Below are 22,467 nucleotides of genomic sequence, written 5' to 3' on the forward strand. Positions count from 1 at the left end.
GCGATAAGTATGACTCTCAGATCTCACCTTGCTGTGTCAATGTACTTATAAACAAAATTGTTAAAAAGATAGGCACCCATCTAACTAAAAGTGATTTGTTAAGGTCACAAAAGGGCCACAGTAGACAACCAATAAAGGTGAACTTTTTTTTTTTTTTTACACTTGTTGAAATGCCTTGGAGAAGGTTTTATTTAAACGACAGCAGATAAGTAGTCTTGAGATTAGTTCATAGTACAGCAGCGTAACTAATTCGGACAGAAAAAAAACCCAGCAACTGCCAATTCTGAGCAGAAAAATTCATCCTCTTATGCCAAGTAATGGAAGCTGTCTTCAGATTTTTAATGACTGACAGGCCAGGAGAAAAGCAACAAGACGAATTGTTTGTAAAATTGTCTAACTGAAATCTGAAAAATATGACTGTCAACTTTTACTCACTCACCCACTGAGCCTTCTCTGTTTCCTCAGCCAATACCTTTTTTTTTTTTTTTCTCTTTTCTTGCTACTTTCTGATGCTTCTTATATCTGAAGACTTTATCATAACGTAGACTGTTTGTCTCATTAGCTCTGGGTACATCTGTGTAATGTTCCTGATATGTCGTCTGGACTCTTCTTGCATCCTTCTAGGGGCAACTGCGCCCGCTTGCTTCCCTGAAGTCCCTGTATTCCCATGCACGAAGCATGGGGAATAAACAGGATGAGCTCGAGATCTGTGTACGGTTGTGGGGCCATGATCTCATTGCGATTATGGAGACATGGTGGGACAACTTGCATGACTGGAACGCTGTCGTGGAGGGCTTGGACTCGAAGGACAGTAGCATCGAGATCCTGGGCGTTAGTTCTCATGGGGGACTTTAATTATCCATACAGCTGTTGGGTAAGCAACTCGGCCAGGCACTCGCAGTCCAAACGGTTCCAATACCTTGAAGATAATTTTCTGATGCAGGTGGTGGAGCTGGGCAACAGTCAAACAGCATTTCTTCCAAGCTTGGGATCGATGCATCCCTAAACATAGGCAATTGGGAAAGGGGGGCAGGAGACCTGTATGGATGAACAAGGAGCTCATTGACAAGACCAAAAGGAAGAAGGTCTATGAAATGTGGAAAAATTTCACCAAAGGGGAAATTGTGCTTGACCAACCTCATTGCCTTCTATGATGGCATCACCAGCTGGGTAGATGGGAGGAGCGCAGTGGGTGTCATCTACCTTGACTTTAGCAAGGCTTTCAGTACTGTCTCCCTTGACATCCTGCTAGCAAAGCTCAGAAAGTGTGGGATAGATGAGTTGACAGCAAGGGTTGAGGACTGGCTGACTGGCTGAGCTCAGAGAGTGGTGATTGGCAGCATAGAGTTGGGCTGGAGGCCTGTGACTAGTGGTGCTCCCCAGGGGTTGGTTTGGGTCTGGTGTTGTTCAACATCTTCATTGACGACCTTCACGAGGGAATAGCGTCTGCCCTCAGCAAGTATGCTGATGACACAAAGCTGGGAGGAGTGGCGGACACGCCAGAAGGCTGTGCTGCCATTCAGCGAGACCAGGACAGGCTGGAGAGATGGGCAGGAAGAAACCAAATGAGGTTTAATAAGAGCAAGTGTAAAGTCCTGCACCTGGGAAGGATCATTTGCATGCATCAGTACAGGCTGGGGCACGACCTGCTGGAGAGGAGCTCTGAGGAGAAGGACCTGGGGGTCCTAGAAGGCCAACAGGATCCTGGCGTGCATTAAAAGGAGCGTGGCCAGCAGGTCAAGGGAGGTGATCCTCCCCCCCCACGGTCAGGCCTCACCTGGAGTTCTTTGTCCAGTTCTGGGCTCCCTGGCACAAAGACAGGGATCTCCTGGAGAGTCCAGCGGAGGGCCAAAATGATGATACGGGGCCTGGAGCATCTCCCCTATGAGGAAAGGCTGAGAGACCTGGGTCTGTTCAGCCTGGAGAAAAGAAGACAGAGGGGATCTTATTAATATTTATAAATACCTGAAGTGTGGGAGATAAAGGGCTATGGCCTCTATTCAGTGGTTTGTGGGGACAGGACAAGGGGCAGTGGCCACAAAATGGAGCCCAGGAAGTTCCTCACCAACATGCGAAAGAACTTCTTCATGGTGAGGGTGACAGAGCACTGGGACAGGCTGCTTGGGGGGTTGTGGGGTCTCCTCTGGAGATATTCAAGGCCTGTCTGGAACCTGCTTTGGCAGGGGGGTTGGACTCGATGATCTCTGGAGGTCCCTTCCAACCCCTACAGTTCTGTGATCTTAATGTAAGGGATTAAGCTCAACAAAAGCTGCACACAAAAGCTCCTCCTTGGAAATTCAGTAATGAGAAAGTAAACAACGATATTAACAAAGCAGGGTTTTAATAAAAAGATATGAGTTACATGTCAAAATGATTTATAAATAAACATAATCACATTACATATATTCTGTCTTTTTAAAAAAGTATTGATTATACAATAATATATATTTTCTGAGTTATAAAATCCCATATAAATAGCAAATTATTCTCTGTATGAAGAATACAAGAATACATTAAACACAAACAAACAAAACCGGGGTACATCTCTGAAAGGAATCCTGAGTACATACAACCATGGGCAGAAAACAGAACAAGGGAGCAGTGGTTGGATACAATAATGCTCTTGTCTCAGTGTACAAATTCTCCAAAACTGTAAAATTGGAACCAAGAATCTTCTGGTGGCACTAACCCTCGTTCAGCTCCATAGAAATAAACTCAGGAGTGGCTCTGGGTACTGTTTGAGATGTCAGGAGCACTCTATAGATTCTTTTGGTATCAATAAGAAAATGAGCTCTGTCTTCTGGTGGACAGAAAGAAGGCACTTAGAGCAGGTCAGCGAAGGCTGGAAGCAGCAGCTTGGACTAATGGCCAGGGAACAATAAGATACAGCTCCTGAATGAAGACATGTGGCAACAAATTCTTGTGGAGTTACAAGAGGTAGCTAACTCTTACACTCCTCAAGGTTTCACTGCTTACCGCCAAAATAGTGACATAAATTAAAACAAGACTAAAGCAAAGCTCCATTTTTTTTGAGCTAAGCAAACAAGCACATCGTACTAAGGACTAGCAGTCTGGATGCAGCAGCGTGCTTCTTTCTTCGTGGTACGAGTTGCAGCAGCTTTTAGATCAAGAGTTTTTGCCGTCTGTTTTCTCTCGGCTTTTATACCTGTACAACAGACACAGACGCCTGGTAATGCTCAGAGCTGTGATTGCATCACTTTAACAGGGCAGACTGCAGCACTGCAAGAGGACTCCACCTTGCAGAAGCTGGTCTGTATCTCTAATGTATTTAAATGCTGAATTCTGAGATTTTTTAAATTATTATTAAAAACTATTATTATTTATTATTTTATTATTTTAGCATAATTTATTTTTTTCTGATCACAATGAAAAATGTCAATTATTCATGGACTTATTCATTACTGTTCAGCAATGTCTCACTTCTGCCCGTTGTTGTCACCAGCAGCAATGCAGCCACGACACGCTCCCTCAAACACTGCTCTTTATATAAAACAGAATGTTTTCTTTCACATGCCCAAGGTCGTGAGCTCTGACTTGCTACGAAAATATGAATCATCAGAGAAAACTCACACATGCAAACGGCAATAAGCACACAGAGGCTTAGATTTTGCTCCTTATTACAGCATCAACTCAACAGAGATAACAAAGTAAACAAGAGCCATTTCCAGGCTCCTGGCTTATTACCAGTTTGACAGGGATCAAAAACCGGATGAACAAAGTTATCCTGAAGCTAAGCCAGAGTTGCTCAGAACAGGATTTAACAAGTAAACAGACACGTGAGAACACTTCAGTTTCTTAACTTCTCAACGATTTCCTGTCCTTTGAAATACTACAAACTAACAACCTTCTTTCTGCTTGGTATACCATGATTTGGGAAGATCTTGTCCCATGGCACGTTTTTTTCCTGGTTTTGGGTTAAAAAGTCCAGCAACAAGAAGCAGTAAATATTGCACAGTGAGTTAGGATAGCAGTCTAGAAAAGAGAATAGCACTTGCAGGGTGGTTTTTTTTTTCAGTCCAAAGGAAAGCTCTTCATTTTTTCTGCTAGCTCCTGTCTCATTTCTATATGTTTTTTCAGGTTTTGCACTTCATGGGGGAGGTTAATGTCCCACACTGACAAACAGGATTGTAATTCTGAAAAAAAAAAAAAGAAAAAAAAATGGTAACAGTGAGAATTATTATTGCATAATTAGAAGTGGTTTTGCTTATCTGCTCTTTTTTTTTTTTTTTAATTACTCACAAATTGCCTCGCTGAGGCATAGTGTTTAGGACCTGGAGGCCAAGTTGTGTGACACCTTATGTGTGAGGTGATGAAGATACGGGTTACAAGCCATTTCTACTTGCACAGTAGTTTGGATTCCAGTTCCTAAACCATTTAAAAGCACTTAAAAACATTTAAAAAACATTTCTGGTGCCTGTGGACCATATGGTGTTTACCTGAGCTGCAGCCAATGCTAGTAGTGAGGTGCCTGCATAAAATTTCGTCTTTATTTTCCAGAGCAGATATACCCTAAATGCTTACAAGACTCAAAACCCATTCACTATAAACCAGAAATGAAAATTGATTTCATAAGGTAGTACGTATACTGAAAAAAGCTCACTTCTTCAATCTCCACTCAGGTAAACAACTCTGCTCCTGGAGAAACATTATGTTTAATGAAAAATGGAGAACACTTACATGAGCAGGAACTCGTCAACTAAGGTCCTGAAGGTTCCTGAGAGTCTGGTTACTCTTTGTGTAATTTATGGCATTCTTAAATGCAATTAGAAAGCTAAAAAGGCAATAGGTGCTCTTATGGTAACAACCGGGAACTATCATAATGTAAAAAACACAGTCTGGTTTTTATTTTAGTCCAGTCGGCTCACCTACACTTGCCACCTTTAATTTTTTACTATTACTGCCACATTATCAAGAAACTCAGAAATTGGGATCAAAGAAATGTGAAAAAGAGCATCCATCAGAGCATCAAATGTAAATGCATTACGAAAAAATACACACAAAGATGGTGATTTCGTATCTTCCTATTCCAACACTTCCTCATCCTAATTGCCAGGAAGCTCTTCCTGATGCCTGAACTAAATCTCCCTTATTGTAACAGAAACTGCTTAGCTTTTATCCTATCCACAGGGAATGTGTTGACGTGTTTATTCCCTTCCCCTTTATTTACATATTTGGAGCCTATCATCACGTCCTTTCTATGCTTTCTTTATATTAACCACTTTGGCTTCAGTATTTCCCCACAGGTTGCATTTCACTCCTCTGGGCTGTTCCTAGCAGTTCAGATCACTCGGCAGTGTCCCAGATGGAAATGCTCCTCCACCAGAGCTCAGCAGAGCACAGGAATTCACACATCTTAGAGAAGCCACTTTTCTACTGGTGTGAGAAGGTGTTTGCCTCTTCTGCAGGAACATGATGCTGTTAGCTCATGTTCAGCCAGTGATCAATTATAAACCTTTTGCTGCAGCACTGCTGTTTAAGCTGACCATGTTGGTACAACAGATCACTCCTAATTAAGTAAAAGGTCTCGCATCTGTCCTTAGGGAACTGTATCCTACTTCCTTTGGGACCATTTATTCTATTTGTCAAGGTTATTTCAAATGCTAATCCTGTCCTCCAGCATGGCTTCTCTTAGCTGAGTGTTGTCTGAAAAGCACATTCACCTTTCCTTTCTCCACATCACTCATGAAATCACTGAGCATTCCCAGTTTAGCACAAACCCCTCTGGAAATCCATCCGATGCATTCTCCGATTAGACAAGGACTATTACTCTTTAAATACAGTTTTCCACCAAATTACATGCCCTTCAAAGAGTAGCTTCATCCGATCCATTTTTGGAAGTTACTGTTAGTTTGTATGGAGCCCAGAAATGCAACAGACTACAGAAACTAGTGACAATATTTTGCTAATCACCACCTCTCCAAACATATCTCAGTGGGTAGTCAAGCATAATAGTGTTTACTCCACTAATAATCTAAATTAATAAAAGACAGTTGAGGTACCTTTGTGAGATTTGTCGTCTTCGGTATCACTCTTATACCAGTATCCCAAAACCAGCACCACATTCTTCAGACTCCCTTTTTCAAAGAAACAAAATGTCACATTTTAATTTTAACGGGAACTTAGTAATTAAGAAGAAAGAGTAGCTTACATGATGCCATTAACAGGATAAAAAACAGAGTTTTTCTCTTTATTCATAGTCAGTAACCATGAAAAAAAGGACACAAAAACAATACAGTTCACGTCTCCATTTAATGCAGGGGTTTGACAGAGTTCAAAGCTGTAAGCACGGGATCAGCCGGCCAGCCTGTTGAACAAGCCAGAGAACAAAGCACCCTATTATTTACCACATGCAGAGGTAGCAGAGTCATGGAAAACAGATGTCACAGCGAAGGGATAGGTTGCGAACGGAGTCCCAATGCACAGCAGAAGCAGAAAGGGCCAGCAGTCAGTCTGGTTATAAAAAACAAACAAATAAAACAACCAAGTGTGGTACAAGCTAATTAAAAGTGTTCTGCAGTAACCACGGCACGTAGGTAGGGAAGGAGAGTTAGCAGGGATGTAGAAACATAATGAGGTAAATCCCAAATAGCACAAAAAAACAGTGGGAAGACACAAGTGGATGGATCACAGGGGGCTGGTGGGAACCCCGTGCGTCCTCCCTGATCAGATGTTTCATTGCTTTACCTTTTTTTCTGCAACCAGCTCCAGCCATACTCTGTACCAAATGGATGGAACTCAAGTGCAATGTTTCTTATTCAGAGTAGGGCCCTTGCTTTGAAAGCTCTGACTTTCCCCTTGCGAAATGAACTACATATATTTACACATTAATGATTCTCTACATATGATGTCTTGTTGATTATATGTCAACTATTAGTCAACTAGGTGAGAGAATTAGAAAAAGACATTATATTCATATATTCATACACAAACTGCCAGATTTTGAGACATCAGTTTTATCAGTAATCTCTTTTCCCTAAAACATTTACATTTGATTGATGTTATATGTTTTAATCTCAAACTGAAACTTTTTAATGCAAAAATATTTTCCTCTATCTTCTCTCCCCTCAGAGATGCAATAAGACGTGTTCAGCAGCCTCTGTGTCATACTCAGTAATTCTGTGAATATACCAGTGGAACCAAAGCCCAAATTGAGGAAAAAAAACCCCAACCCTTATAAATAATTGCCAGAAGAAAATGATCAAAAGACGACGCACACATCAAACTGCATGCATCAGTCTCACTTGCCATCCGTGAGTTCTGTGCAAACACAACTCATCTATTTCTCAGGGAGCACTAACTTTTCTGTATATAACATTTTGATTAAGAATGCTGTGTTGGCTGGAAACCGAGGCTATGAGACTCACGCCTTCCTAAGTCACTCTCTATTATTTTATCCAACACACTTTGCCTATCAGTGACAATAAAGTGAGGCAGAAACCTTGTTTTCAAAGTAACTATCCTTTGCAAAATACTAGAAACAAAACGGTCCCTTTATAGCACTAACACTGCAGCTATCAGGACCAGAAGGACTCAAAGTGCTGTGCTTGGGCAGCTGGGCTCTGCAGCTGGCACTCCAACAGCTGAGGGTTGAACAGACTCCACAAACTTGCTGTCTCGGGCAGAAGCAAATCACGGGAAGATGGAGAGGTTTTTGACTGTCAGCACCGTGAGCTAGTCTACAGACACTCCTGGTGCCAAAAAGGCAAAAGCAGCCCCTAAATTAGGTTTATGATGGTAATAAAACCATCCACAGGCTGCAACAGTGAAATTTGCTAGCAGGATTGCAGTGTATTTCTGACTCCACAACAGCAGCCTTGGAGTCCTTTTTTGACAGCAAACAAACCTTAAATCACACTCACAAAGGAACAAAACCATTTGAATGACATCCAACAAGGGTAAGGGCTGGGCCCTACACTTGTGTCATAACTACCCCATGCAGCAGTATAGGGTCGGGAAAGAGTGGCTGGAAAGTTGCCCGATATAAAAGGACTTGAGGGTGCCGGCTGACGGCTGAACACAAGCCAGCAGTGTGCCCAGGTGGCCAAGAAGGCCAGTGGCATCCTGGCTTGTGTCACAGAAAGAGTGTGGCCAGAGGGATTTCGGAAGTGATTGTCCCCTAGGACGTGGCACAGGTGAGACCACACCTTGAATAGTGTGTTTGGTTTTGGGTGCCTTGCTACAAGAAGGATATTGAGTGGCTCAAGCATGTGCAAATCAGACAGAGCAACAAAGCTGGTGAATGGACTAGAGAACAAGTCTCATAAGGAGTGACCAAGGGAACTGGGGTTGTTTAGTCTGGAGAAGAGGAGGCTCAGGGGAGACCTCATTTTACTCCACAACTTCCCTGGGAGGTTGCAGCAAGGAGAGTGTCTGTCTCTTTTCTCAGGTGACAAGTGATAGGATGTAAGGAAATGGTCTCAAGTTGCACCAGGGAAGTTCAGATTGAGCATTATGAAAAATTTCTTCATGGAGAGGGTGATCAAGCACTGGACTGGGCTGCCCAGGGAAGTGGTGGAGTCCCCATCCCTGGAGGTATTCAAGAGATGTGTTGACATGTCTCTATGGGACAGGGTTAGTGATGGGACTAATGGTTGGACTTGGTGATCTTAAAGGTCTTTTCCAACTTGAATAATTCTGTGGTTCTATTTTTCCTGAATAAGGCTGGGAGAAGAAGACCAGGAAATTAGCAATTAAGGAAAGATAATTCAAACCTAGTGAGCTCCAGAGAGAGAGAAGCCAGAAGCATAAAACAAGATGGAGAAAGAACGCGGGCAGACACAGGTCAAGATAAAGACTATCAGACAGAGGACAGTGAGAGCTGTGCTGAAGCAGTGCACGAGGTGAGGGTGGGGAGCATTCACATGCTGATCAGTGAGGAGCCAGAGAAAAGCTGCTGTTTCACGTGGGCATGGCTAGGACAGGCTGCTGGTGTTCAGCTAACACTGGCCTGTCTGACACTGAGGGGAGATGACAGCAGTAGAATAGAATGAAGGAACAGGACGTGGAAAATGCTAATCTGTGCCTGGCACACCGTGTCAAACAGAAGCCAGCAAGCCTAAACTTGGTGCTGATTTCACCCATGGCTTTACTTACCTAGCTGAGCTGTTAGCATGACTCGAACAGAATCACAAAATTTATCTATAACTCGTACAGGGCGACGCGTTGATAAATCAAGCAGCAGAATATGTCCTCCTCCTGTCCCTATCCACAGCGCAGTGTTTTTCTGCAGGCAAATTGTCTTCACTCTTCCAGAATAAGCAACTTTCTGTTTTAGTTCTTTATCTAGTTTTTCTACTTCTTCCCTAAAAGTACGGAGAAAACTTGCATTAAATTTTGGTGGCACACTATTGTACAGCTGCTAAAATGACTCCCTCAATACCAGCCTTTTAGATAATCATTCACCAAGACAAAGTGCAAAAAAATCATGCTAATAAGTTGTCTTACTTTAGAGAATCTGGGATGAAAACTATTGGACTTCTAAGACCCTGCTGGCATGCTTGGAAAGACCTTTAAATAGGAGACAGGTACATTTCTCTGTTTTCTCCCAGTATGCAGGAGAATAATGTCACTGCCAAGTGGGAGGAGCACAGCTAGAGCTGCTCCTAGCTTCACCATAAAAATGAAATGGACGTAGCATGTGAAGGAAGAAGAACAATTTAAATGTAAATGTAAATCACTGTCACTGTTACTAAAACTCTGTTGCAGATATAAGGCATTCTTAATCAGGGGATGCAGGAAGTAACTGGATGCAAAAGCAGCAGTACCTTATCGCATCAGGTAAGGCCAGCCAAATACTTTCTTCTTTATTTAATGAATCCTCTCATAATCACAAACTGTGAAATACAGTAAGGGTCTTCAAGAACTGAGATTCTGCACGGGATGTTTTGAAGTTCTGGGCCAGAAGAGAGGAAAGGAATTCCGCATTTGCCCAAAGAACTGGGCAAATCTCTTATCTCCCTTTCCCCAGAGGGCTGAGGTGCTGTGCTAGGGAAGGCGATCTGTTAGCCAGCTCTCCGTGCATCAGGTCATCAGTCTGAAACGGGGTACTTACTTAAGGAAATGTGCACAGTCAATGAGTTCAGAAAGCTTCTCTGTCTTCTTGTCCCAGATTTCCACAAAATGACTGTTTTTCTTTGCCAAGTAGATGGATTTATCTACTGCTATTGAAATTATGTTTGCATCACTGTAAGCCTTATGGCAGAACCTAGAAGGGAGCAGAACTCCAGTTAGAATCCCAGGCAATATCCAGTAGAAAAACTTGAATATTATGAGTGAGGTTCTCTGTAACTGTTAAGAGATTCAGCCTTGAGACCTACGTGGGCTAGGATACAACTGAGAAGGTTTGCTGTGATCTTCCTGTAGTTTGACCTGAATTCTCACAGCAGTGGAGCTGGAGTTACGTTATCCCCGGAGATGTATCGATGCCCCAAGTCTGCTCAGAAATCTTTCCCATCTATCTGCTCAGATCACACTCACATCACAGCGGGGCATATCAGACACCTTTTGGTGTCTGCAGACACCCGACAGTTCCTACAGGGCCCACAGGACCATAAGGGGTCACTCGACAAAGATGACTAAGCCTAAAAAGCAGCAGTGAGATTTAGCTCATCTTGCTCTGCTCGTTTCACTGCAGCTGACAGCCGTTTTGTCTGGTTTTCTCTACATCTGAATGTGTCTCTCCTGCCAGATCTGTGCCTGTACATATCAAAGTACTACTGGCTCTGCAATTTAATAGCATTAGCTTTTCATCTTGCAGTTGAACTGAATTTTACTGAAGCTTCAGTTTCTTGCTTTATACTAGCTTGTTATTTTCCAAAGCAGATTCATTTCCTGAAATAACGACCTCTATTCGTATAAAATCAAACGCTGTATCACCTGCTCAGGAAAAACTCCCCTTAACTTCAGAGCAGGATTTACCCAGGTATGAATTATAGGAAGTGTTCCAAAACCTTCAGTCTCTGATTTCTATACAATGAGAGGTCAGCAAAGATGTGCACACATACTGTGCAAACAAACACGTAATAACGACAAATGCTGTGCAAAGCATGCACGTGTAGCTCTTAATAAAGTAACCAGGGCTCGGACAAATGTCATCAAGGGAGAAAAACTGAGCAGTAGCATTTATACATTTTCTGACTTCATTATGCTGACTTCATAAATCCTTTATATAGTAAAAAAGGCACATCCCTTCTTTAAAAGCAGTCATGAATATTTCAAACATTACTCAATGCTCTTATTTAATGCACATTATAGTTCATCAGTATTATGGAAGGAAAATAATGGAAACAAAAATAAAAAAAAAACACTCTAGAACAAGATATTATATAAAACTACTGTTAGAAATCTTTAATAAAAAACAAGAAAAGAGCCAAGTAGCATTACATAAAAATAAACTTACAGTTGACTTGTTTTTGTTTCAATCAGCTTTTGGACAGAGAAATCACTAGATAAGGCTATGAGCTTTGTTCCACAGCCTCCCCAGATTATATTTTTTTCAGATAAGTGTGAGGATTCATTTAAGCACATTAGTGGTGTGTTAACATTTCCTATAGTTAGTATCTTCAAAGGTGTTGCGCCCTTACACTGCAAAAAGAAATAGACTCTCCATTAGAAACAAGGAGTATGCAGACACATGAAGTAGAAACTGTTAAAACAAGGCCATACAACCTGCAGAATATTTACACAGCTAGATTTTCTGAACCATTGTGGTCTCTTTCGAGAATGTTAGGGACCAAGAAGCACTGTACTATCATTATAAATGCCCCCAAAAAAACGGCCTGTGTGAGCAGAATCTGGATGGAGCTCAGACTCCTACTTTCTGCAACCAGAGGCCCAGTTCAAAAACTGAGAAGAAAGTCACATGGATATCCCAGAGACATCCCACACTAGACTATATCCTAGTTCTGCAATGGATTGCAACCGTGTAACTGCTCTAAGGTACATATGGTCAGGAGCTAACCCTCAGGAACCAGCTCATATAAACAGCTACTGACATTTCTTTGTTCTGGGAGCAGAACTCTGACCTAGAGGGAAGCTAAACGATAAATGTATTTTTTGCCGGTATTTGTTCTACAGAGTAGTGTGACTGAAAGGAAAAAGGAGCTATAGCAGCAATAAATAAAGGAGATTCTGTTAGAATATTATATATATTCTATAAAAGAATATCTGTTAAATAGTAGCCATTAATGTCACTCTCTAGTCACGCCTGTCAAAGACTTATTTTCTCATTATAAATTATTTCCCCCTCTTAAGTCTGTTGTTAACACATTTATTGTAAAACATATGCATTTCCTCTAAGACTGCACAGAAAATGATTTTTAATTTTAGAGATGTAATTTACAAATAATAAGATGTATGAAATAAAGCCACGGCCAGTAGCTGTATCCATATTGCTGATAGTTTTTTGTGGAATGGACAGCAAAGAACAAATCTACCTTTACTGCTCTGTCTTCAAACACTGCCAGTTTGCCATCAGCTGTGCCAACCAGAAAGAAATTCTTCTGTTTGCTGAAATAAAATAAAATAATTAATTCCAGAAATGCCCCGATCAGGTAAGAAAAAATTAAATTTGTGCTCTGCTATTTCAAGAGTTTCACTGAACACTAAGAGCAAAAACAACCAGCTGTGGTCAGGAATAAAGTCTCCAGATACCTTCGGTGCAAAACTCAGTGAAAACATAAGCAAAATAACCAGCTGTGTGAAGAAAGTTGTCTGCATGAATGTACAGCTGTTATTTTCTGCACATCCCCGTTAGTGGTATTTTCAAAGCGTAACCCAAAATATTTAAAAATCATGCATACCTTTGCTTTGAAAGGGAATTACAGTATAAACAGGTGATAGAATCTGACATTTTCTGCAGACGGTGCCTTCTTGTTTCATCTTCTGTGTTAACTGCCCACAGAGAACCAGACTGGGTTCCTGCTACAATCCAGTTTTCTTTCTCAGTAGTAAGGGTCACTAAGGCCAAACTTAAAATTTTACTGTCTGCAATATCCTGAATCAGAAACAAAGCAAACAAACAAAAAAACAACAACAAACAAACAAACAAACAATGATATGGTTATATTTTCAACAATGGTAAATACTAGCAAATAGCTGGTAATAAAAATAAACTAGTCTTGTACTGGGGAAGACCCTGGGCCTTGGGTCTTCCAATGAAGATCTTCCCCATGAAATCTAATCCTCATTAGCAGAACTTATCTTCAGAGGTACCATCTATCTTCAGCGTGCTGTGAAGGGTCCCTCAAACAGTACACTGGAAAATCTTTAAGATGAATACTACAAAAAAAAATCTCTATTTTAATGAAGGTCTCAAAGCCATCAGAGCATTAAGCAAATGGAACTACACAGCATAGGTTCAGTTTAATTGCTAACAGTAAAACGACTGGTCTAAAAACCTTTTTTCCATTTTAGTTTCAGAAAAACAAGCCATAAAATTTAAACCAAATCCACTAATTCAAATGTATCATGGTCAACAGATGGCAGATACTCTGTGGAAATACAATTTAAATAGCTTTGATGTTGAGTCACACTCAGCTCTGGCAGCCAAAGAGAAACACGTTACATCACAGCACTTCAAGCCTGAGTAAAACTTTCCCTTTTCTGATGGCCCAGGACTGGGATGAACAACAAGCAAACCTGCCTGCAGTGGGAGAAGGAGGTGGCATCCACAGGAAGAGAATTTATAAGAGACTAGCTGGATTTTTACGGGAGGCAGAGGTACAAAGGGTTGTATAACTATTATTTCTTGTCCTAGTCTCCATGCCAGTCTCCATGCTATCTGAGTGTAAGTGAGAACCACAGTAGTGGAAAGAAAAAGTGTTAGTCAAAATTTCAGGCTGGACAGCAGGAAAAGAGACTGTTCCTGCTTCATTTCATGGATGCAAGGAAGATTGACACATAAGTAATCTTTGTTCTCTCAAAAAGTCTCCCAAAGCTGAGCTTTCCAAAGCAATATCCTACTGTTCAAATACAGTTTATTCTTCTGAAATACATCTGGGTGCGAAAAACTTAGAATAAATGACAACTTCCACACATACCTCACAAGTATGTCCATCTGTATTTAGGTTCACAAATGAGAGTTGTGCTTTTTCTGTGTTCCCATTGCCTATCCAGACTCCTGCCTTCTTGCAGCTTTGATTGGCAGCTACCATGCACTCTGCTGTGGAAGTGCTGGGTATTGAAACATACCTCATCAAACAGATAAGCTCTGCAGAATTCAAAATCTCATACACCTGCAAAGAAAGCCACAAAATGCACATGGTAATAAAAATGGCTCGTGCAGTGATACATCTATGACAAGGAATGGATATCAATGTTTTATGAAATACCAGCAGATCTCAGCAGATCTGCAAACTTGTATACCACTTTCGTTCACTGAGCAATTTTAACTTCAGTCTTCTTATTTTTTTTCAGTTGAAATTTCAGGAAATCACTGGGATTAAGGCAGATTTCAAAATTTCACCCAATGCAAAGAGCAGTATGATGTGTGATACCAGTAGGTTTCACATCCACACCACTGTTCCTCCTCTTATGTGCATGGAACAGTGTAAAGTAGCTTCACTGATACACAAAAAAGTCCTTTCTGAATAACTCTAGTAAAAAACACAAAGTGATCTGCATTCTGTTTCAATACCATCACTATATACCATCACACATTGAAAAACAGAAGGTTACCAATAAATGGTTGGGAAATGTGAATGGAAACATTTATTCTGGATAGCAAATCCAGGCAATATTCCATGGATATTTATGCTCCAGAAAAATAAAGCAACAGAAAAAACACCATGCCTTTTACTAATATAATCTTGCCATTTCTTTTTAGAAAGCACAACAAGTTCACGGTATCACTTATCACAAAAATACTAATAAATACTCTAAGCAGTACCTGGGAAGATGTTGGTCGTTCCTGAGGATTTTCCTTCAAGCATTTTTTAATCAAATTTTCAACTTTAGGCCAGGGGGCACACCCATATTCTTTGACAGGATCTAAAATGTAAAATCACACAACTTCTTAGCCAATGTTTACCATAATGTAGAACTGTAAGTTCTGAATAACTTTCTCTGTATTTTAAGAATTTATCTAACTTCTTATGAAGCTGCTCTAAGAAATACTGAGATAAGATGAGGTAAGATGTCAGTCTGAGGTAAGATGTCAGTATGATCAGCTTGGAATTTCTCGTCTGCCATTACAGGATGATGAGAGTCACAGGGCTAGAGTCTTTTTAATTAAAAGCAGCTTTTTTTAATATATAAATTTGGTACATGATAAGCATAATCAAAGCAATACACAAGGGTCAAGGCCAGACATTGTCTTAGAAGGTACTTCCAGCAATATTCATTTTAGGACAATATTCATTTGGGACAAAATCCCAAGTACACAAAATCTCTACTTCTTTATAAAATGAACCAGCTTGTGCCCTTGAAATTATAACCAACATAATGATGAATAGATGCCTATTTCTCAAAATTTGAAGACTGTGTGAAATTAGGAGAAGTTTTTAAAAATTGCTATTATTTAGCCTCTTCCCCTGATCACTGTCAGATTACAACACAAAACAGGAGGTGCTGTTTTTAGAGGAGGCAGGACAAATTGTCCGCTTTCATGTTAAAACTGGAAGAAACAAGGCATACCTGGTAACTTTCCTTGTATTGCTAACTCATCAAACTCATTTGGAAACTTCAGGCCTTCCATTATTCTACCTCCTCCTGTTAAAATGTCATACAGGAGCAAGCCAAATGAATAAACATCAGCTTGCTGATTGTAAATAACATTTCCTCTGGCAACTTCTGGTGCTCGAAATCCTGCAAATAAATCATTAATAGTTATTATGATTCATACCAAGCTGAAGCTGTCTTTATCCTTTTAAGAATAACCACTTACAGATGAAAATATCACAGGAAGTGAACCAAAAATGGCACACTATTACTGGGCATGTGGCAGACTACCAAAAATATCAGCAATCAGTGCAAAGGAAGGCTACAGTATGTTAGTTACAAAGCTCCTGCACCATTACACATAAATAATTCATTTATAAATGAATACTGAAAATGAAGAACAATTCTACACAATTCTACAGTCTTTACTGAAGGCCTAATATTTAACACTTGCAGTCACACCCTCACGCACAATTTCAAAGACCTAAAGGCTCTATTCGAAGTTCCCAAAGCGTGCAGTGCTTTAAAATGAAAGCTAACAAGTTATCTCTCAGGTCAGGGAACAGTGCAAGTATTCATTGCCTTTAAATAAAATCAAGACCTACCTATTCATTACTGAAAATTAAAACAACAAACACTTTCAGCAGTTTAATTTCACTACCACAATAACCATACTAAAACAAGACAGGGAAAAAGAATCAAAATTAGTGCATGTAATTCAATTTGTTCTCCTTTTAGCCCCTCAGTATACTTCTCAATTCTTCTAAAAGGGGTTAAAACACGAATAGGAAGAAAGGCCTAGGGGTATTAATCTGGCATCACAATGTATAATATGATTACGACTACATTTTAGGATTTCAACTGAAGCATACATCGGAGTTACTTCTTATACACTAGCTCAAAAAAGTATTAGCTATATTTTTTTTGACACAATGTAGAACAAAGCATTTTTCCCTACCTGGTGTGCCTTCAGAGGTTTTTATTCCCATTCGGCAACAATACTGGGCGATGCCATAGTCAGCTATTTTTGCAATGACAGCTGAATTGGGATATAGGGTAAAGAGCAACACATTGTGAGGCTTTAAATCACGGTAAATGATCATTGCTGAATGCAGGTACCTGTTAAGCAAAAAGGTATTTATTAAAAGCACTCATAATTAAGGGATGCATGTGCACACAAGTGGTAAATGCTCTATTCCCACAACAGTAAATTGTGCTTTCAATGTTAAATACTGGGTAACAAGCCAAATATTAACAACATGATACTGCCTTACTGAATAATGACTTCAGAATTGTTCTGACATGCTATTTACCAGCACTCAAGCACTGCAGTATTTTAGTGCCAGCTCTTATCCGAAGTGTCACTGGCTGTTCGATAACAGAAACTCAAGCTGAAGGTTCGTTTGTCCCTGAGCTCCTCTGAAGATTTTGTGGCTCTATAGTCACACTGCTATAGCTCCTGAGGACATTCACGGACTTGCAGAACTTTAAAAACACAGTAAACTATTTTATTTGACACTTTTACATGGAATCTGCAGCCACTTTTCAAATTCCAAGCAGCATTTTGCTACTTCTCTACTTATATGGCCACCACTTGTTAACGCAAAAAAAAACCAACAGGTAACAAAAACTTGTTTTCTATACCAGCTAATCAATCATAAACATACAAGAACTTGTCTGGCCCAGGAAATATTCTACTTGAGTTATACAGAGAGATAAGATTTTCATTTTCAGTATGTTCACCTTGCAGTTTTATCCTATTTTTACAGCAACACAGATGTCACATTTACCTTAAGCCATCGGCTACATGTAGAGCTATCCTGTGCTGAAGTGTTCTAGTTAAACTTGCTTTGTCTTGTTGCAGCAAGCGATCAAGAGATCCTTTAAGGGCCAATTCCATCACCAGCATTCGGGGACGGACTGCAGCAGCCAGCAAAGACACTAAACTGGGGTGATGGAGGTGACAAAGCACTGCAAGCTCCTGTAAATTGTAAAATCAGATGAAACTCTGCAAGTAGCATAACCTCTGTAGCTCTGAGGTGAACTACGAAATGTTTTGAAGTATTTCACGGTACTTAAGTTTTTAAGCTCTTCACCAGCTCTAGGGCTGGTGATATTCCACAAGCAGCATTACAGCAGAAAAAGCAACTTCTCTTACTTGTCTTAGAAGCCTGAGGGAAGTATGTTTATTGAAAATCTTTACTGCAACTTCTTCTCCACCATAGGATGCACGGTACACAGATCCAAATCCACCATCACCTTTTCAAAGATAAAATTGAAAAGAATATTAAAAACAAAGGGATATCAACCATTTCTCAAATATTGCTGAAAGGGTCCAATTCTAAAATATGTGGATCATCCACTGTGTCAAACTTCATCAACAGCCATCTAACCACATAAAAAGCAGTGTCCCAGTATAAAAGTTAATGAAAAATTCAAAACTCAATAACCTGAAATTCAGAGTACCTTAAAAATACAATAACCTGAAATTCAGAGTACCCTAAAAATACATTTCCAGTAAGGAGAAATCTCTAACATGTTTTCCCAATGTTTCCACATTGCCAAATTGATTTCAATAGATTTGTTTACATAAGCTCTTTTAAAAAGACCTATGAAATAATGATTACCCAAGAGAAATTCAGGAGCTTTGTCAAATTCCAGGTCATCATTGTTCAACATAATATTTCTAGGCAAATCAGCCAGTATCAGATCAGGAGCAATCTGAGCTATTGGGATGGTATGTCTGGGTTGCTCCGGATTTACTAAGAGGTCACCTGCAAAAAATAAATGAGACAGTACTGAAAGATGCAGAAAAAAGGCATGAATCTCTGTGAGTGCACATGATGAGTACAGCTAAAATGAAATTCACATATATATGTGTGTGCATACATACACGACACAACACTAATTAACTATCCTATTCAATTTCTACAGTATCTGACATATTTAAATATTTTCAAGGTTCTGTATGTGTACCAATCAAACATGACAGCAACTGTTGCTATGTCACAGTACCAAACTAACCCAGAGATCAGTTTTCTGTCTACAAAAAGAAAGAATTTGCTTATTATGCACTATGTCATCACAAATATTGCCTTTTAAATTACTGTTGTACATGGTCCTAACAAAAATATCTAATATCAGTTTTATTACGTGTTGGGTTTGACTACATGAATGAAGTTGCATTACCAGTACCATGACAGAAAAACTCTTCATTACTGTCATTTATACAAGAATATACTAGGCAGCTGCAAACTGACCCATATTATATAGTTATACAGTTATTTTTTTTTTCTCTTGGAGAAAAATAGAACAAGTTGCTTTTGACTCATGCTGTAATTATTTTTAAATAACATGAAGTATTCAAATATAATAAAATGGATTCCTTGGATGTAAAACTTATCTATCTCGCTCAAATAACACAAATATATATACCTTCTTCAGCTTTTTTAAGCAAGTCATCAAGTAGTATTTTTTGGTGTTCTTCACCATCCTCAAAGCTGTACAGAGCCCATTTCTTCAACAGTGTCTCCCCTTCACCACATACATCTATATCCAGCAAACCTGGAAACCATTCTTCCATGAGAGAATCTATGTGATCCACAACTTGTCCCAGAAGGATGCAACCTTTAACAAAACAAAGGAGGAAAATTACAGCCTCTATCTGCTATAGCTATAATTACAAAGCTAAAGTCTACATTCCAAAAGGCAAAAGCACAACAAACCAAAATGCCAAGCTGCAATCAAACTGGAGCACAAATCAGGTTCAGGAATAATTAACCTTTTCTGCAAGAAGGTGCCGTAATTTTCAAAAAACTGTCTGGGTTGTTGTCAAATACTGCTGATTCCACTAGACAATAAGCTTCAGGAGACCAGTTCAAGTAGATGCCTTGTCTCCAATACATTCTGTTAGGACGAAGAGCTCGTGCTAGAAAATAAAAGATTTGATTAAAAATCTGATCTCAAATATGAATGTATTATTTTTTAAAAATTTTGAATAATTAGTAGTATTAAAATATTTAATTATGATTGTACATTTATGCCTACCCAAATAACAAACAAATTGAGTGCTACAACTTTTCAGTCGGAACAGCCCCACAAAAGCTGAAAATGTGTCAACTGGTCATCAGTTCTATGAGGCAAATCCATAAACTATTTCATGAGATGCTAAGTAATGCAGCAGGTGATGCATGTAGGGATTACCCAAGTGCTTAAGTACACTTGGCTTCAAATATAGATTACATAAGGCCTGTGTGGAAAAAAACCTCAGTGATTTATATTTTCCCTCTATCACACAATCATGATATAGAATGCGATTGGAATTCTATACCAAGGAGATAGCTATAAATCACATTTGTACATTGGCAATGCATATTTTGCATACTTCACTTGTCACCAGTATTCATAAATCACACATTAAAAAAACAAAGATGAATGAAACTGCAAAGTTCAGGAGATAGATCTCATGTCAAAACATGTAAATGGTAGAAAAAAAGTAAGAGAAAAATCTCCATTTCTGACCAAAGCACAGCTTTCGGATTTTCATAAAGGGAGAACAGACAAACCTGTCTTTCTTTGTGGACGACTTACCCTTTCCTGTATTCCCTTCAGAATACAGGACCAAACAGCAATATTGCATAAGTACAAAGAGTTCCTCTACCTCTGTGGCAAGTCCTCTACCTCTGTGGCAAGTGAAGGAGAGAAACAGGTTGCTTACACCTTCACTTTCTTTTGCACATCACTGTGAAGACCTGGCACCAATTGCTTCAGGATATTTCTAAATTACTAAAATGACCACTGTTCTTTTTCTCATATTTATGAAGTGGCCAGAAAATAGCTAAAGCAAAACAATATCACGGATAAGAGCTTTAACACACAGGTGTTTGTGTTCACAGCAAACATGCTTGTTATTGCTTTTGAAGTCAAAGATTTGTACCTCTTCCTGACAGCATGTAAGGTGATATTTCAAGCAACCTGTTGATCAGCCTGGACCAAAATCCCATAGGAAAGTATGGCATCTCATAGAGCCTGATGATAATTTCTGAATTTTCACAGTGAGGAAGCTCTATAACCGGTCTGTGATCAGACAAACTGAAAGAATAAAAACATTAGACAGCATTTAATGATTTACTTTATTCAAACTCACTGATGGCATACATTATTTATGATATAAAATGTATTATTTATTAATGAACAATTCAAACAATCAAGGAACAGACAGTATATTTTTATTCTGTTTGCTTGTGCTAAAGTAAAGTTCTGCTGTAGTTTAAACCCATCACAACCTCACTAAAATTCATTAGATAATGTGCAAAAAAAAAAAAGAAATATATATGAGGCAACCAAGAGGCACTCAGAAAAAATCTACTTATTCAGCACTTAGAAGAATGTAGAAACTCTTATCAATTCAACCATGTAATAATCTCATTCATTACAAAAATAAGTATTATTAAACATGTTTGGGAAATCTGTAACTGAAGCAGAGAAACTGTTACTGGCTTCATATAAACCAAAAAGACCACATTCACATTCAGAACACTTTTTTTTTTACACATTTAATCATTGGACTGTTTGGAGGAGATTCTACCTCCAAGTAATGTGACAGCTGTTCTGACTCCAAGCAAATAGGCTGTAAGAATTCATGGTTACAATTTGCAGTAAATATCTGTAATGTTGGCCCACAATGTAAGGCTACGTTATAATCTTCTGCTGGAGGGCATGATAACTGTAAAAGAAGTATTTTTCCCATAAAGCCTTTCATTATTTATAACGGTAAGCTTTATCTGCTATAGGATCAGTTTAACATGTCTCCAAAAGCAATTACTAAAATGTACTGTACTAAGTCTGTATCATGCTTTCATATCCCAAATTGCTCTGGTGATCAGTTAAGCTAGGTAGCCTGATGGGAGGTTTTTATTTTGATTGATCTCTGTGGCATATTTGTGGGCTCTGCTTACCTGCTGGGGATTAGGAGCTGATCCTCTCCTAATGGCAAAGCAATCTGAAACTTTTCCAGAAGCTTGAAGTACTGTGACATGTAGATCTTGGGAAACTTGCTCTTCTTTAAAAGGAATTTTTCCACATCTGAGCGCTTTACAATCCCCTTAGGATACTTAGAAAAGCCTTCCATTTTCACCGTCAGAATCTTTCCAAAAAAAAGAAAAACAACCTGAGGTGTAGAGTCACCATTAGACTGCATTTTCCTGACAAACTTTGTTCCCTGAAATATTTGGTAGCCTGTTGTTGAGGGGGAAAAAAGGACTCCATACCACAGTGAAACCAAACACTTCCATAGTGCTAGCTAGCAAGAAGAGAGCAGTGAAAACATATAACCTGTCCAAGACATTGGTGTGCCACCCATTCTTCAGTAGCTTCTGTTTCATCTTCTATGGAAAATTATTCTGTAAGTTAATTTGTGAAAATGTTGTCTGAAAAGAACCTATGAGCACAGTGATTTTTCAGATCAGCACTAGACACATGCAGACTGGCACAGAAGAAAGACCTTTCCAGGTCTTTTCTCACTCTTACTCCCATCAGCGTTGTAGGCTCAAACTTATTTTGCCATCCCATTTCTTCCACTGAATGAAAGGTAAAGTTTCAGAGGTTAGGTTATATGAATATATATCAAAAAGTCTGAAAATGTTTCTCAATCATCGAAACAACTGAATCAGACAGTTGTCTAGAATGCAAAAACAGAAAGAGCCAGGTCAACCAACCTGGGCCCTGAGAAAATACTAGATCATGAAACTCTAAATAACTTGTGAAAAAGAATCAGTTGTTACAGTTGTT

At 39.4% G+C, this 22,467-nt stretch overlaps 1 protein-coding gene across 3 annotated transcripts in view; it reads right to left on the reverse strand.

Annotated features, from left to right (window-relative positions):
* Nucleotides 1-2,322: 2,322 nt before the first annotated feature.
* Nucleotides 2,323-22,467, reverse strand: part of LRRK2 (leucine rich repeat kinase 2) — a 69,704-nt gene continuing 49,559 nt past the window's right edge. For 2 of the 3 annotated variants that reach the window (XM_027458956.3, XM_038185971.2), the window contains 18 exons: nucleotides 21,636-21,823; nucleotides 20,615-20,769; nucleotides 19,460-19,606; nucleotides 19,114-19,305; nucleotides 18,306-18,452; nucleotides 17,837-17,937; nucleotides 17,469-17,659; nucleotides 16,637-16,797; nucleotides 15,655-15,825; nucleotides 14,909-15,009; nucleotides 14,061-14,255; nucleotides 12,822-13,015; nucleotides 12,456-12,528; nucleotides 11,420-11,604; nucleotides 10,073-10,225; nucleotides 9,115-9,323; nucleotides 6,021-6,095; nucleotides 2,323-4,154 (listed from right to left, as the gene is read on the reverse strand). In XM_027458956.3, coding sequence (XP_027314757.2) covers nucleotides 4,033-4,154; nucleotides 6,021-6,095; nucleotides 9,115-9,323; nucleotides 10,073-10,225; nucleotides 11,420-11,604; nucleotides 12,456-12,528; nucleotides 12,822-13,015; nucleotides 14,061-14,255; nucleotides 14,909-15,009; nucleotides 15,655-15,825; nucleotides 16,637-16,797; nucleotides 17,469-17,659; nucleotides 17,837-17,937; nucleotides 18,306-18,452; nucleotides 19,114-19,305; nucleotides 19,460-19,606; nucleotides 20,615-20,769; nucleotides 21,636-21,823 — 2,760 coding nt within the window. In that variant the 3' untranslated portion in view covers nucleotides 2,323-4,032. Of the gene's footprint in view, nucleotides 4,155-6,020; nucleotides 6,096-6,365; nucleotides 6,472-9,114; nucleotides 9,324-10,072; nucleotides 10,226-11,419; nucleotides 11,605-12,455; nucleotides 12,529-12,821; nucleotides 13,016-14,060; nucleotides 14,256-14,908; nucleotides 15,010-15,654; nucleotides 15,826-16,636; nucleotides 16,798-17,468; nucleotides 17,660-17,836; nucleotides 17,938-18,305; nucleotides 18,453-19,113; nucleotides 19,306-19,459; nucleotides 19,607-20,614; nucleotides 20,770-21,635; nucleotides 21,824-22,467 lie in introns of all 3 variants that reach the window. The other variant, XR_005269070.2, reaches the window with a different exon arrangement.

The sequence above is a fragment of the Anas platyrhynchos genome, chromosome 1 (assembly GCF_047663525.1).
Source record: "Anas platyrhynchos isolate ZD024472 breed Pekin duck chromosome 1, IASCAAS_PekinDuck_T2T, whole genome shotgun sequence".
Lineage (NCBI taxonomy): Eukaryota > Metazoa > Chordata > Aves > Anseriformes > Anatidae > Anas > Anas platyrhynchos.